General features: G+C 44.8%; 1 protein-coding gene across 2 annotated transcripts in view; it reads right to left on the reverse strand.

Annotated features, from left to right (window-relative positions):
• Positions 1-3,893: 3,893 nt before the first annotated feature.
• The window catches only part of si:ch211-51c14.1 (protein kinase C and casein kinase substrate in neurons 2 protein), a 35,360-nt gene continuing 21,591 nt past the window's right edge, over positions 3,894-17,662 (reverse strand). For both annotated transcript variants that reach the window (XM_056287669.1, XM_056287668.1), the window contains exons 5-11: positions 12,853-13,088; positions 12,531-12,686; positions 12,242-12,417; positions 7,811-7,931; positions 7,451-7,524; positions 7,159-7,238; positions 3,894-4,866 (exon numbers count right to left, since the gene is read on the reverse strand). In XM_056287669.1, the coding sequence (XP_056143644.1) occupies positions 4,757-4,866; positions 7,159-7,238; positions 7,451-7,524; positions 7,811-7,931; positions 12,242-12,417; positions 12,531-12,686; positions 12,853-13,088 (953 nt within the window). In that variant the 3' untranslated portion in view covers positions 3,894-4,756. The remainder of the gene's footprint in view (positions 4,867-7,158; positions 7,239-7,450; positions 7,525-7,810; positions 7,932-12,241; positions 12,418-12,530; positions 12,687-12,852; positions 13,089-17,662) is intronic.

Genomic DNA, 17,662 nt, shown 5'->3' on the forward strand with positions numbered 1-17,662 from the left:
CACGTGTCTTTTTTCTCTCTCTCTATTAATGATGTCTTCTCCTCTCTCTTCTTCTGTGTGTGTGAATGGTGAGACGTGAGTCCCCCTTGTGTGCACGTGCAATCCGTCCTCATCCCAGGTCTCCATGGTGATGGTGGTCGCCACCTGGACACTGCTTGACATCCCCCTCATCACATTTTCTTTTTATGTTCTACTAATACCTCTTTCGGCTGCTCCCGTTAGGGGTCGCCAAAGGAGATGATCCGTTTCTATCTCTTCCTGTCCTCTGCATCTTCCTCTGTCATACCACCCACCTGCATGTCCTCCCTCACCACATCCATAAACCTCCTCTTTGGCTTTCCTCTTTTCCTCTTCCCTGGCAGCTCCATATTAAGCATCCTTCTCCCAATATACCCAAGATCTCTCCTCCACACATGTCCAAACCATCTCAAACTTGCCTCTCTTACAGTGGCGGCTGGTGCTAACATTTTTTTTCGGGGGGGGGCGCAATTGACCATGGTGCAGCACACCTGACAGCTGTGTGGACATTAAAGCAGCTGTCAGGTGTGTTGCGCCAAGGTAAATTGTGCTCCCCCCCCAAAAAAAAAAATTGTTAGCACCAGCCGCCAAACCGTCCAACCTGAACTGTCTCTCTAATTTACTCTTTCCTAATCCTGCCCTTCTTCGTCACTCCCAGTGAAAAGCTTAGCATCTTCAACTCTGCCACCTCCAGCTCCGCCTCCTGTCTCTTCGTCAGTGCCAGTTTCTGCAATCCACACAAAGGGCCAATTCGCATGGGGGAATGAAAATGTCCTCCAGTTTGTCGATCCAATATGTGATTATCTTGTTAGCCACACACGCACGCACACGCACATCTTTCTTCATAATTCTAGTTTTGACTGTTGAGTGGTCAGGCAAAGTTTTGTAGTTTGAGCTGATTCTAAAATATCATGTCATGTGCATTGTCGCTGTCTTGCCACAAGACGGCGGCAATGACCTTATCGCTCATTACCGCCGTCATGTGACAAGACGGCAACAATATTTTATGTGTGTGTGAGAGAGAGAACGAGAGAGAGAGAGAGAGAGAGAGAGAGAGAGAGAGAGAGAGAGAGAGAGAGAGAGAGAGAGAGAGAGAGAGAGAGAGAGAGATATGTATAACTAATTAATTGTAAAGCGCTTTGAGTGGCTGTTGCAGCTATAAAAGCGCTACAAAAAATGCAAGTTGATTGAACGAACATAGCTGGTCTCACTACCATCTTGTAAACCTTCCCTTTAACTCTTACTGAAAAGAAAATCACATTTTCTTTTTAATGATCAGAATATAATTTTGTTATCTTGTTTCAATGCTATATCCTTCGCTCACTAAGACGTGTGACTATTTTTTTTTTTTGCCTGCGTGGTGATGCTGGTCACATAGCTCTGATCCTGGGCTGTTCCGGTCGCATCTGGACACTGCTTGGCCTCCTCCTCATCATATTCTTCGTATATTTTATAGTCCCATTATAATTCTGTTATCCTCTTTCAATGTTGTACTGTAAATTGTGTAAACACAACATCCATCCCAAACAGTGCAGCAGCCTATCAAAGAGAGGACAACAGCTGTCTACGTGTAAACCGGTGGTGATTTCGTATGTGGCTGGAGTGTCAGAATAGTTGAGAGGCGTATTTTCCAAACACCGCGTCTCAGTTGCTTTCATACCCCAAAACATGCTGCACCAGAAGTTGGTCCACCCCAAGGATCGGGTCCGTCGGCACTAACAGAGCAATATAGTGTACACTGTTAAGTGCCAGGAGGATTGCCGTGACTTGTACATTGGGGAAACCAAACAAGCGCTGGCCAAGAGGATGGCACAACACAGGAGAGCTAACACGTTAGGCCAGGACTCCACACTCTACACCATCTACAGGCCAGTGGCCACTCTTTTGAGGATGAGGAAAGTGCACGTCCTTGATAGAGAGGAACGCTGGTTTGAACAAGGAGTCAAACAGGCCATCCCTGAACCGGGGGGGGGGGGGGACTAAGAGTACATCTGTCACCATCTTACAATGCTGTGATTGCAAACACTCCCCAATCCTCTGCGAGTAGTAAACATGGCCATTGTAACTCTAGTTAATCACGGCAATTTGCATATAAGAGCGGTGTTAGATTGCCGGTTTCAGTCGTTATCCCACTGTATTGTTTATGATGGTGAGGATACCTGCAGTCAGCTGAGACTGATGAAATCATAGATGAGTGATGAAACGTTTTCCTACTAAACTTTCTGTCCAGATGAACTGATTCCACTTTTGGGGATTTCTTTACCTGTATTATTGAGCATGCATGAAGACACTCCTACACATGGATGTGCCTCACCTTTTCCACTATACGTGTCATGACATATGGCTATTTTGCTATTTTTCAGATGCTCAGTGTACAATGGTCATTCACAGTAATGCATTTTTGCTACCAACCTAAAACTGACTGCTAGCACCTCAATGCGATATGCACCATCAAGGAAAAAGAGTTGCGTCTCTGTTTCTACAACTTGAAGCATTGCAGGGACATCATGTTGGGACATAGGTCCCCAAGCTAATTCTGTTTACCTGGACATAAACCTACCCTACAGTTTTATACGTGACCCTAGGAGTGATGGTTGTTAAACATATGTCTTAGGGGTCACACCGACCTGGTATCTACCTGATATCGAGGGTGTAGGGCTGGGAGAGCTGGCGTTGGATCAGCTAGGGGAGCCAGGTCTGCTGCATCCGGTGGGCCCAAGGACCCCAGCCCCTGCCCCGAGCTGTGCCCAAGGAGGAAGCACCGAGGGCGGTCTGACAGGACGCGGAAGCGGGGCAGGCTAAGCTAACCGCTAGCCCATGCAGACAGGCAGCTCCGACAGTCATCCTGGCTGATGTTCGTTCTCCTGGACAGTGTTTTTTTTTTCCAAGTTTGTATATTTGTATTAGTTTAATACGTGTTAGTATGTGTGTTCTTGGAAGTTCTTGTAGTTTTGGGATCTGTGTTTTTGTCTTTTTGTTGCACTGCTGTGGGTTGGGGGAAACGATATTTCGTTTCATGTACAGAACGTGAAGTGAAGTGACAAAAGTGTTCCTGGTTCCTGGTAGCACCTGTTTTTGTGCACTCTGTGTATCCCTGCTTTGATCATTTCTTTTTGCATTTACCTTAGTAAGTAGTGCCGAACAAATGATTACAGGTAGGGAGTTTAGACTTGCTCCTGACAAGGTGAAGGTGAGCATGTTCTTTTTCATCCTCTGTGATTACAGGCAGCTCCAGATATGCTGTTGGCACGTCAGCTGTCATCAGGTGTCATCCTTGCAGGGTGATATTATTTCCACTACTGCACTGCAGAGATTCCTGTCTCTCTTCGAACATTTGCAGCAGAGCTCTGTCAGTGAGTGTGTGTGTGTGTGTGTGGATGGGTGTTTGTAGTATCTAGCTCCATGATGTGTACACACACACACACACAATCTGATACTTGCTAGCTTATTGGCTTAAACAGTGGACGATGATGTGGATGCTTGTGACAGCACGGCTCTCCGTGTTGTAATGTAAAGCAGTGTGTGACTCTACGATGACTTCACTTAGATAAAGAGCAGCAACTGACCCGAAAACAGTGGGGCTGACATGCTTGCTGTCCTGACACACAGCCCAAAAATGACTTTTGTGTGTGTGTGTGTGTCGTGTGTGCGTGTGTGCACGTGTATTGTGACCACCATTCAACCTGACAGCTCCATAGATATGACACAATCCACCGGCATCCACTGAGGCGTTCGTCGGAAGTTCTCCGGCTGGAAGATGATGGCATGGTGAGTCACATAAACGCAAGCATAGACCCAAACACAAACAACCCCGCACATATATACACACTTTCTGTGTCACACTGAAGATTTTCAATTTCTGATACAGTGCCAAGTTTACTTTTTTTATTTTATTTCAAAATAACAAAAAAAAGGCAGTTTTCAAAAGTTCTGAGGGCGGCTGCATACATATTTTATGACATAAAAAAGCAGGTGGTACTTACACAGATAGTGAATAATGCAAAGGACTGGACAAGGAACAGCCTTTACTTTGGTATAGCTGTTTTTTTTATGGTTGGTGCCATATAATAATAGATGATTAGATATTACAGACAAACTTAAATTGACGGGAAAGCGATCCATTTCCCAGTATATTATTCTTAAAATGCCTTCACTGGAGAGAGACTACAAGTCATATGGCTATCTATCGAACTAACTAGCTGATTCAATTTACAACGCTAACAATGGTTAATGAGCTGAGTAAAAGCTGTACTCCCTTCATATTGTGATGTCAATGTGTCTTTCATGTGCAGCGTGAAGAAGCAGCTGGATGAAACATCCAGTCTAGTTAAAGAATTTCAGCTCCAAATGTTTAGTTGTAAATATGGTGTACCTTCAGAGTCCAGCATGTAATGCTATCTAATTATACTAAATAAACGTTACATGTGTATATAAATTAAAAAATATGTCTAATGCTTTTAAAGATGATGCAAGAGTTTTTTTTCTCTGCATGCCAAAAATGTCCACCTTGGAGCAAATGTATTCTCATAACCAGCAATGTCTTTGGCTAAATGTTCCTCTGTGTTGGCATTACTGTGCCACTTGTATTTAGACACTGTACCAGACTGTCACTTCCAAAGTGCTACTGTCGTTAAGGAACAAGGCGTACACATAGGCTGGTCTCCACCAGTCTGACACAGCTCTCCTCAGCAAGATGAGATCTTTCACTTTCATTCTACACATGACTGCTTCCCCGTAACTAGACCACCTCTACATAGTTGGCTGGGTACAGCCCCTCCCACCCTCCGTCCTTCATCCCCCGGCACCAACCCTGGTCATCCTCATCCTCAATCTTCAAGAACTCCTCACCTGGAACAACACAAGGAATAGACAGAATACGGGGTGAAAACAACGAAGCAAGCCATGGGATATAATAATTTCTATTAACAGATTTTTTTATTATATACATGGCCCTGTGATGGACTGGTGGTCTGTGCAGGGTGTCTCCCCACCTGCCACCCAATGACTGTTGGGATAGGCTCCAGAACCCCCGCAACCCTGATGGATATAACTCTGTTGGCACGGGACAAGATTTTGGTATCGGAAGCGCTCTGGTTTCCATCTCCGTTTTAGTCTGGGTAGTATTGACCAATCACTTTTTTTTTGTTTTTGTTTTTTTTTTGCATTTTTTTTCTCCCCAATTGTACTTGGCCAATTACCTCACTCTTACGAGCCGTCTGAGTCATTGCTCCACCCCCTCTGCCAATCTGGGGAGGGATGTAGATTACCACATGCCTCCCTATGATACATGTGGAGTTGCCAGCCGCTTCTTTTCACCTGACAGTGAGGAGTTTCACCAGGGGGACATAGCGCATGGGAGGATCACACTATTCCCCCCAGTTCCCCCTCCCCCCTGAACAGGCACCCCGACTGACCAGAGCAGGCACTAGTGCAGCGACCAGGACACATACCCACATCTGGTTTCCCACCCGCAGACACAGCCAATTGTGTCTGTAGGGATGCCCGACCAAGCCGGAGGTAACATGGGGATTTGAACCGCCGACTCTCATGTTGGTAGGCAATGGAATAGACCGCCATGCCACCCAGATGCCCAGCAATCACGTTTGAGTTGGCAGTGATTTCTACAGGAACATGCTTTGGTTGCATGTTGGTAACACTCCCTGTGGGGGGCAAAAGAGGTGGAACTCACTGGCTGATTGTCTTCCAAACCTAAAATACCTGTAAGTGTCAATGTCTGTGTATTGTGTGGGGAGACGATCGACTCGTGTCGACTACTTGTGAAACAATCTGGTCGTAGATGTCGTCTCTCAACTCCATTCTCGCGTCTCAAGTTGCTAATCTGACTGCAAACAATGACGAGCGCACGGAAGAGGAAGTCCTCATAGGAAGCGGATACCAGCAGCCAGCAGCCACACCAGAAGCCCCGAGATATAGGCTGTTGTCCCCAAAGCTAAATCATCATCAGACATCAGTCTTCAGTCGACAGATGATTCAGCCTCTTGGGTTCTGAGGTTGTGGGATATGATGATACCAACATCACTGAGTTTACCGTGTAGCATTAAAAACAGAGGGATGGATATGTTACAGTTTACATTTAGCAGACACTTGTATCCAAAGCGACATACATCTGAGAGTTAATACAACGCAAGCAAGGATCTAGTCAGGAGGCCACAACGCAAGTATGTGCCAAAAAACTAGGTTCAAGTCAAATAGGATATAGGTATCAACAGGCAGTGCACAAAGGCAATGCATAGGGTGCATAGAAACGATTTTTTTTTATATTAATACCATCAGGTGTGGAGGTGTTCGAGAAAGAGCTGGGTCTTTAGCTTCTTCTTAAAGATGGAGAGGGACTCAGAGGATCGAATGGAGTTTGGTAACCCGTTCCACCACCGGGGAACTTGTTACAACAATAGTTATAAATATGTTCTTTAAAATATCTAAATAAGGGGCATCCGGGTGGTATCGTGGTCTATTCCATTGCCTACTAACATGGGGATCGTTGGTTCAAATCCCCGTGTTGCCTCCAGCTTGGTCGGGCATGCCTACAGACACAATTGGCCGTGTTTGCGGGTGGGAAGCCGGATGTGGGTATGTGTTCTGGTCGCTGCACTAGCGCCTCCTCTGGTCGGTCGGGGCGCCTGTTCGGGGGAGGGGGAACTGGGGGGAATAGTGTGATCCTCACATGTGCTACGTCCCCCTGGTGAAACTCCTCGCTGTCAGGTGAAAAGAAGTGGCTGGCGACTCCACATGTGTCGGAGGAGGCATGTGTTGCAGCCCTCCCTGGATCGGCAGAGGGGGTGGAGCAGCGACCGGGACGGCTCGCAAGAGTGGGGTAATTGGCCGGATACAAAAATGCAATACAGGTAAAAACTTGATAACGTGTTGGGTTAACGATTAAATTGGCTAAAGTAGCAGTGAATTAGTCATTCTACCTGTATCAAGTCAAAAGACTTCAATACACGCTGCTGGGTTAATGCCCCCAGATAAAAGTATTCTCATAAATATATTAAGGAAATAAAATAATTTAAAATCTACATTGAATATTACAAGTCGGTCAGTCAATATGCTTGCAGACCCAGGCATAGGCAAAAGTCCACACAGAGAAGAGTCACGTGAGGGTGGAGATCGACTGTTTACCTGCTTTAAAAGACAGCTCGTCTGCCTCCTGCCCGTTGTAGTCGTAGAGCGCCCTAACCCGCACACCCCCAATTAGACCACTTGTGTGGCGAAGGGGTCAATACCGAGACAGAAAAAGAAAAAGACGAGATACATGGGTGTACGATCAACCAGTTATACACAAAAACACCGTTAGTAAAGATCTTGTAGATGGGAAGAGGTGAAAGGTCAAAACAGAGGAGGCAGAATCAGACTTACACACAAACTAGTTGCAATGACAAACCAGCCTGCTGTCAGTGCTGTGACCACTCACCTCCGCTCTATTGTTCCTTTTTGTTCCACTACCTTCTTCTTCTCTTTTTTAATTTTCTTTTCAGGTGTCCACTCCTAAAGGATATGAAGCAAAACTGAGCACTACAACTTGGTGTAATAGTGGGGTCCAAAAGTCTGAGTCCACTACCAAGATATGTGTGTTTTCATCATTCATCAAAACTTGACTTAAATGTTCAACTTGGATATACTATTAAACACTGATACCAGTTAAATAATTTGCATGCGTGTACGTCCATGTCTTTCTCCCGGCACACATGAAAAGAGAAAGACATTTGGAGGAAGACAAAAGAAGAGAAAGAGAGACAGGGAGACAGGGTGAAACAAGAGGAAGAGAGCAGACCTGAAACTGAGGCCAGTCGGTGGGCATTCCTGGTCCATGGGTGTTTTTCCACCAGCGCAGGTCTTCCTGCTCGTTAATGGCCATGAGTGTGTTGTGAAGCTCATTGTACACAGCCTTCACACTGAGGATTGGAGAAAAGTGGAAGTGTGAGGGGGCGTACAAGCCATAATTCATTCTGGCCCTCTCGTATATATATTCTCCTTTCACATACATACATATATTTTCACTCTAACACCCACACATTTTTAGTCTCATATTCATATATTTTAACTGACACATTCAATATATTTTCACTCAAGCATTCACATCACCAGCTATTAACAACACCATTGGCAGTTTTGGGGAAAAATATATATATATTTAAATGTAAAACTTTGTTAAAAGAAATAATCAACGGTAGGGAAAGTGCTCAACAAATACAGAGCAAAATTATATATATATACACTACCGTTCAAAAGTTTGGGATCACCCAAACAATTTCGTGTTTTCCATGAAAAGTCACACTTATTCACCACCATATGTTGTGAAATGAATAGAAAATAGAGTCAAGACATTGACAAGGTTAGAAATAATGATTTGTATTTGAAATAAGATTTTTTTTACATCAAACTTTGCTTTCGTCAAAGAATCCTCCATTTGCAGCAATTACAGCATTGCAGACCTTTGGCATTCTAGCTGTTAATTTGTTGAGGTAATCTGGAGAAATTGCACCCCACGCTTCCAGAAGCAGCTCCCACAAGTTGGATTGGTTGGATGGGCACTTCTTTGAGCAGATTGAGTTTCTGGAGCATCACATTTGTGGGGTCAATTAAACGCTCAAAATGGCCAGAAAAAGAGAACTTTCATCTGAAACTCGACAGTCTATTCTTGTTCTTAGAAATGAAGGCTATTCCATGCGAGAAATTGCTAAGAAATTGAAGATTTCCTACACCGGTGTGTACTACTCCCTTCAGAGGACAGCACAAACAGGCTCTAACAGGTACTATTTAATGAAGATGCCAGTTGGGGACCTGTGAGGCGTCTGTTTCTCAAACTAGAGACTCTAATGTACTTATCTTCTTGCTCAGTTGTGCAACGCGGCCTCCCACTTCTTTTTCTACTCTGGTTAGAGCCTGTTTGTGCTGTCCTCTGAAGGGAGTAGTACACACCGGTGTAGGAAATCTTCAATTTCTTAGCAATTTCTCGCATGGAATAGCCTTCATTTCTAAGAACAAGAATAGACTGTCGAGTTTCAGATGAAAGTTCTCTTTTTCTGGCCATTTTGAGCGTTTAATTGACCCCACAAATGTGATGCTCCAGAAACTCAATCTGCTCAAAGAAGTGCCCATCCAACCAATCCAACTTGTGGGAGCTGCTTCTGGAAGCGTGGGGTGCAATTTCTCCAGATTACCTCAACAAATTAACAGCTAGAATGCCAAAGGTCTGCAATGCTGTAATTGCTGCAAATGGAGGATTCTTTGACGAAAGCAAAGTTTGATGTAAAAAAAATATTATTTCAAATACAAATCATTATTTCTAACCTTGTCAATGTCTTGACTCTATTTTCTATTCATTTCACAACATATGGTGGTGAATAAGTGTGACTTTTCATGGAAAACACAAAATTGTTTGGGTGATCCCAAACTTTTGAACGGTAGTGTATATATATATATATACACTCACTGGCCACTTTATTAGGTACACCTTGCTAGTACCGGGTTGGACCCCCTTTTGCCTTCAGAACTGCCTTAATCCTTTGTGGCATAGATTCAACAAGGTACTGGAAACATTCCTCAGAGAGTTTGGTCCATATTGACATGATAGCATCACGCAGTTGCTGCAGATTTGTCGGCTGCACATCCATGATGCGAATCTCCCGGTCCACCACATCCCAAAGGTGCTCCATTGGATTGAGATCTGGTGACTGTGGAGGCCATTTGAGTACAGTGAACTCATTGTCATGTTCAAGAAACCAGTCTGAGATGATTCGAGCTTTATGACATGGCGCGTTATCCTGCTGGAAGTAGCCATCAGAAGATGGGAACACTGTGGTCATAAAGGGATGGACATGGTCAGCAACAATACTCAGGTAGGCTGTGGCATTGACACAATGCTCAATTGGTACTAAGGGGCCCAAAGTGTGCCAAGAAAATATCCCCCACACCATTACACCACCACCACCAGCCTGAACCGTTGATACAAGGCAGGATGGATCCATGCTTTCATGTTGTTGACGCCAAATTCTGACCCTACCATCCAAATGTCGCAGCAGAAATCGAGACTCATCAGACCAGGCAACGTTTTTCCAATCTTCTATTGTCCAATTTTGGTGAGCCTGTGCGAATTGTAGCCTCAGTTTTCTGTTCTTAGCTGACAGGAGTGGCACCCGGTGTGGTCTTCTGCTGCTGTAGCCCATCTGCCTCAAGGTTCGACGTGTTGTGCGTTCAGAGATGCTCTTCTGCATACCTCGGTTGTAATGAGTGGTTATTTGAGTTACTGTTGCCTTTCTATCAGCTTGAACCAGTCTGGCCATTCTCCTCTGACCTCTGGCATCAACAAGGCATTTTCGCCCACAGAACTGCCGCTCACTGGATATTTTCTCTTTTTCGGACCATTCTCTGTAAACCCTAGAGATGGTTGTGCGTGAAAATCCCAGTAGATCAGCAGTTTCTGAAATACTCAGACCAGCCCGTCTGGCACCAACAACCATGCCATGTTCAAAGTCACTTAAATCACCTTTCTTCCCCATTCTGATGCTCGGTTTGAACTGCAGCAGATCGTCTTGACCATGTCTACATGCCTAAATGCATTGAGTTGTTGCCATGTGATTGGCTGATTAGAAATTTGCGTTAACGAGCAGTTGGACAGGTGTGCCTAATAAAGTGGCCGGTGAGTGTATATATTAGGGCTGGGACTTTAACGCGTTAATTCGATAATTAATTATAGGAAAAATAACGGCGTTAAAAAAAATTAACGCATTTTATCGCATTTTATTTCTACACTCCAGTCAACATGGAACGCTTCTCAGTGCACTCATTTCTGGCATACAGATTATACCGATGCACCGAGTGACGTCAGTCAAGCGGAAGGCGGAGTAGGTTAGGCTAACAAGTTCGTATGCTAACAACAGATGTGATGGACAAGAATGACACCGCGTTGCTTAGCTCTGTGGATGGGAAATTTACGTTTAAAAAACGGTCGGATGGAAGCCTAGATAAGAGCACTGTTGTGTGCAGACTCTGCAACAAAGAGTTTGCATTCCACCGCAGTTATTCAAGCCTCCGGTACCACCTAAATGCGAAACACGTTGCAGCAATACGAACACCGGAGCTAACGCTAACGCTAGTGCTCTTAGTACAACCAAGCAGAGTCGCCAACCGACTCTCCACCAGGTGACGGGTTTCAAAGCCAAGATGAGCAAGTCCACGTCTGATAAATTAACAAACTCACTGGCGAAATGGATTGCTGTGGACTGTAGACCACTTTCAGTTGTAGAAGATCAGGGGTTACAAAAAGTACTGTGTTTACAAAACAAACTTGTTTTGAACAAAATAAACAGGATTTTGTTGTTTAAACTTATGTATGTGTCTATTCATTGATTTAGTCATCTACCAAGACCTGTTTGAATTGAAAAATGTTGCTTCTGGTGTCAAATATCGATATGCGATTAAAATGCGATTAATTAATTACAAAGCCCATAATTAATTCGATTATTTTTTTTAATCAAGTCCCACCACTAATATATATATATATATAATCATATGTGTCCTGGTCACTGCACTAGCGCCTCCTCTGCTGATCCGGGGAGGGCTGCAGACTACCACATGCCTCCTCCGATACATGTGGAGTCGCCAGCCGCTTCTTTTCACCTGACAGTGAGGAGTTTCACCAGGAGGACGTGGCGTGTGGGAGGATCACACTATTCCCCCCCAGTATCCCCCCCCCCCAAACAGGCGCCCCAACGGACCAGAGGAGGCACTAGTGCAGCGACCAGCACACATACCCACATCCAACTTCCCACCCGCAGACACGGCCAACTGTGTCTGTAGGGACGCCCAACCAAGCCGGAGGGAATACAGGGATTCGAACCGGCGATCCCCGTGTTGGTAGGCAACGGAATAGACTGCCACATCACCCAAGCACCCCAATAATTCACTTTTTACAGGCATCCATTTAAGTCCTCATCCATTAGTCCTAAGTCTCTTTTTTTCTATTGTGCCAAATACAAATGCCTATACAAAAGGTAAGGGATTGTCATATCACAAGTCCCATCTTTTAAATCAAGGCTCATGCATAAATGCTGGCTTTATATGTTCAATAATATCCTATATGGTTGTGTATACATATACAAAGGTGACATGAGTGATATTTCCCACCCAAAAATATATAAGACCCCATGGGCAGGGTTGCTACACCATACATTTTGGTCAGCAGCCACCACTTGGTGTTTACCTCTCATTGTTAGTCACATCCAGATGTCTGTGAATAGAGAGGAAGGCCTGTTTGAGGAAGCTAATCCTCTTCCTCTCCTCCTCCTGAGACTGATCAAAGATTGATTCCATCTCCTCCATGTAGCGGGGGGCGTACCGGGACACCTCTTCCAGAACCTTCTCATAGCGAGTACGTACCTGAAGGAGAATTCATTTGAATTAGGGTGCATGTGCATACATGTACACATATGTATGCAGTTAGACAAACACACACAAACACATAGATGCATAGTGAAATGTCAACTGCTTACTTTTTCCGACTCCTGTTGAGCCAGCTCTCTCTCCTCCTGGATCTTTCTCTGTTTCTCTATGGCAATGTCCGGGTTGCCCTGAGCGTGGGCCTCACGTTGTCTAACAGACTGCTCCTTGCGGCTGACCTTGTGGTAGGCCCTCCTGGCTTTGTCCAGCTAGAAACATGCAAAGGTTCCACCATCACCGCAACAACCAACAATGCATGAGTTGTGTTTACTGAAATCTTTTGCGGCATATTGTATTCAACAGAGAGACTGCAGTATTATTCTATAAAGTGAAGCCAAAAAGCAGCTTAAGTGAGAGTTCAGAGATTGCTAAAACCTTTTTAAGACGTTTGGCCCAAGGTTTCTGAGCACGTGCGAAGCCTGTCTCAAAGTCCTGAGATTCCTTGAAGCCCCCAAAAAGCTTCTTATGGAAGGTGTCCTTCTGCCAGGTCCTGACCCGGTCCCCATCCTCCGACACCAGAGAACGACAAATGGAGGAATGCAAGGACGCCAGTCGGTCAGTGGAAGAGAGGAAACACTGCCACGCCTTCAAGAGGGATCCATACAGTGGACCTATAAGGAAGGGAGGAGGGCTAAGTATTGAAGGGGGAAATCAAACAAAAATGTAAGCATTGTATATCCGTGAGTGTGAAGGCAACCATTCGCCAGAGGGCCTGGGTTTGGTTCTGTGTGCAACCATAGAAATATATTTCTGCAACATACTTAAAGCCCACCTGTTCCCTGGTACACAGTAGCCTATATGACGTATAAAGCCATATTTCATTCTCCAGAATAAGCACTCACACAGAGACACAGTTCAGACAACAAACTAATGCACTAGGCCACAATGTGCTTATTACTTGAGTGTTTGAGTGCAAAGCAAGCCATTGGCGTTATCGTGGTAGGCATCTTTGTTGACTTAACCCATGACACCTCAGGAAAGCTCAACAGCATTTGGCCTCAAAAACTATTCCCTCCTTTGAAAAGTTTCAAAAAATTTCAATCCAGCTGTGCAACTGAAATCTCGACCTGTGAGCCTAACATCCTACCTAAACCCTAGAGCATTTTAGGGAGTTTGCCAATAGCTACGGTTTTAAACCATGTAAATGTTCTATAAACATGGTAGGCTGGTCCTGCTATGTTGTGATGCTAGCATAGCATAGCAGGATAAACACAGCTGCAGCTAATAACATTAATAATGGCTCTGTTGGATGTAGGTGTGCCGACGAACCAGCCAATAGGCGCAGATTTTGGTCCAACATTTAGATCTGTAATCGTGGCTAAAACGGAGACAAAAATTTTCGATTCATTTCACTGGGCGCTATCGCGTACTTCATACTCACCCAGAGAGAGTTAATGGTGTAGAGCAGCCTCTGACAGACAGCTGTTACCAGCTTCCACCGTCACGAGATTGATAACTGCTGTTTATTCTCTTACTCTCTCTTCTCGATATTCTTTCTGCTCTAGCCTCTTCATTTGTATTGCTGATTTTGCTATTTTCTGCGCTTGGTTCACATATCACTAGATTCGCTAGTTTTCTTTGTCAAACGACTCTTGTAGGCAGACTTTTGTTCCCAAGGCTTAAGACGTCTGACGGAAAGACGTCTCAATGTAGTGACATTCACTTGGGGGTGACGGCCCATTGCCAAATTAAATAATGATTGATGTCAATTGAAAGTCAGGAAACAACATGACAGAATCAAGTTAAAGGTAGTTATACAGTACAATAGTAAAAACAAACAGTGATCCCATTTAGTGATTATTATGAGTACGATAGGAGAGACCTGAAATAACAGCAGTGATCCTATACGCCCATTTCACGCCGCGGCCATCTTGGATTTTAAAAAACCAAGCGGTGGGAACTTAGCCACGCCCCCTTCTTCATTGAAAACACTGCTGGAAGCAACATGTCGTACTGCTGTGTACCATCCTGCAACTCCTATCAAAGAAGGGAAAGAGATAAATCCTTGACGTTTCAAAAATGTTTGCTCCTGTTTGTAGTCGCATTGGTGACTTAATAGCGGAAGAAGATGAAGAGGAACATTAGGGAGATAGGTGAGTTGTTACTGTCAGTACAATACAATTTTTCAAACACGTAGATTACTGCATTGTATTATATATATATATATATATATATATATATATATATATATATATTCACTAATCTTTCAATACTGGGTAGCTCTGTTCTGACACATGATCATCTTGATAACATGTGTGGATTTATATTGCTTCCCACATGTATGGCATATCCTCGTGTGTCCAGTGAGGTTTGGGCGACTCTACCTGATCATGACTATGACGTGAAGCCCCTTTCTGTGGAAGACCAGCTTGACGCAGTTAAGAAACGCATCGCTTTCCTGGAGGACGAAAATAAAAAGCTGAAAAGTGAGCGTTTTGGTCTAGAACGCTTCCAGTGTGCGCCCAATCTGATCAGGTTTTACACTGGTTTTAAGGATTACCACACCCTCAAAGCACTCTTCCTAGCTTTACAGCCTACTGCAGAGTCCATGGTGCGATGGACTCAAATGCAAAGGAACAGCCATAACCTAGAACACATTTCTGTGTCTGGCTTCCATGCAGAGCATTTATCGCTGATGATCAGTTTTTCCTGTTCCTGTGCCGTGTGAGGCAGGGCTTTTTTGCTCTGGATTTATCTGTACGATTAAATGTGTCGCCGGCCACAGTCAGCAGGAACTGTGCGGCATGGGCCAACTATTTGCTCTTTATGTTGGGGACCCTCCCAATATGGCCTAGTAGAGCAGCAGTAGACGAGCTAATGCCACCAGTATTCAGGGAATTCTACCCAAACACAAGCGTGATACTAGACTGCACAGAGCTCTGCATCGAGACAGCTAGTTCGAAGGTTTTGAACACCATGACATACTCCCATTATAAAAGTAACACTACACTGAAACCCCTAATTGGGATCACTCCCTCAGGCTCAGTTAGCCTGGTAAGTAATCTATACACAGGATGTATTTCTGATAAGGAGATAACTAAGAGGTCAGGTGTTCTAGACCTCTTAGGGTCAGGTGATGAGGTCATGGCCGATAAGGGCTTCCTTATCAAAGACCTGCTCGATGAAATAGATGTAAAACTTGTCATCCCTGCATTTTTAGGCCCAAGTGGACAGTTTAGCTGTGATGAGCTCACAGACACACAGAGTATTGCTGGCTTGAGAATACACGTCGAACGGTCAATAAGACGCATAAAGGGGTACCACATTTTTGATGGAGTCATACCCCTTTCACTAAGTGGAACAGTCAACCAACTGTGGACTGTGTGTGCTCTCCTAACAAATTTTCAGGGACCACTGTTTTAAACCTTTGTTAAATTCAGCTGACAAGAAAATAGTGCACACAAACCTTAGATAGATTGAAACTAACTTCATTTCAGTACAGTCCCATTTTTAGCCCACACCTTGAGATGAGCAATCACTATCTTAGTTTAGTAAACAATTGATGATTTGAGTTGGTAGTGAGTTCCAGTTTATTGCTACAACAGAATGACAGTTGACCGAACATATTTTAGTTTAAAATGAACCAACAGTTTTGTTAAAGTTAAAGGACAAAGAATGAAAATATTGTAGATGGGACAATCTAATGTATAAATATTGAATGTACCGTATAAAAATTGTGATTAAACAGCTTCTTTGAATACAGCCCTGTGTGTGTGTCTCTCCTCTCTGGCACAGGAGAGGCAGAAAGTACTCGAAAAAGAAAAGATCCAGCTTAGTTTTCATATTGTGGTAAATGACGGTAGGTGCTCGAGGTTGGTAGTCCAAACCATGTTTGCTGCTGGCCCCGGCTGCACTGATTTCCGATTGAGTAAGAAGGGGGCGTGGCTAAATTCCCACCGCTTGGTTTTTTCTAATCCAAGATGGCCGCGGCGTGAAATGGGCATATTTAGTGTACATTCTCATCTCATCTCCAGCCGCTTTTCCGGAGTCAGGTCATGGTGGCAGCGAGCTAAGTAGGGCACTCCAGGCGTCCCTCTCCCCAGCAACACCCTCCAGCTCCTCCTGGGGGATCCCAAGGCGTTCCCAGGCCAGATTGGACATGTAGTCCCTCCAGCGAGTTCTGGGTCTACCCCGGGGTCTCCTCCCAGTTGGCCGTGACCGGTAAACCTCCAAAGGAAGGCGCCCAGGAGGCATCCTAATCAGATGCCCAAACCATCCCAACTGGCTCCTTTCGATGCGAAGGAGCAGCGGCTCTACTCCGAGCTCCCTCCGGATGTCTGAGCTCCTCACCCTATCTCTAAGGCTGAGTCCAGACACCCTACGGAGGAAACTCATTTCAGCCGCTTGTATCCACGATTTCAGCCGCTTGTATCCACGATCTCACCCTTTCGGTCACTACCCAAAGCTCATGACCATAGGTGAGGGTTGGAACGGAGGTTGACTGGTAAATTGAGAGCTTTGTCTTCCGGCTCAGCTCCCTCTTCACCACAACAGTCCAGTACAACGCCCGCATTACTGCTGATTTAGTGTATATTGTGACAGTACAATAGGAGAGGTGAAATAACAGAAGACAGTGATCCTATTCAGTAAAAGTTGAAGAGAGCATGCTCTCAGAAGTTGAATAGCTTGAGGCTTTGTTTTGCTTTGGGAAAAATACCTCCCCTCTCTTCTCCACTGAATGCACCAGTTGTGACACGCTCAGCCAGAAAAATCACAGAACTTGAAAAAAGAATCTCTTTGCTCTACCAAATACAAGAGGATGGGAAGTTTATTGACCCTGTTCTCTGCTTGCTAAACTGGCCGACAATCAAAACCAGGGACATGAAACACACCGCGACGCGGCTTTCGAACATAATGAGCCCCGCGACACTAAGGGAGCAAGACCACCTGTTTTTTTTACCCCCGCAGTGTCAAACCCTGAGCTCTGGGCAGACGTTGTCCGTGGTAAAAGAAGAGCCAAATACAACAAGCACAGTTCCACTAATGTCTCACCAGAGGTTCGGCTGGAGAACAGATTTATTATTGCCTGTCAGTGAGCACAATGCTAGTGTGTCAGTGAGCACAATGCTAGTGCCACAGCTAGCATTAGCACCGCTAGCTCGGAAGCTAACGCCGGGACCCGTGCAGCCATGGACCGTGATACAGCTAAGACCTTGAGGAGCGTCTCTCGGCGGCACCCAGAGGT

This window comes from Lampris incognitus, chromosome 10 (genome assembly GCF_029633865.1).
Source record: "Lampris incognitus isolate fLamInc1 chromosome 10, fLamInc1.hap2, whole genome shotgun sequence".
Classification (NCBI taxonomy): Eukaryota; Metazoa; Chordata; class Actinopteri; order Lampriformes; family Lampridae; genus Lampris; species Lampris incognitus.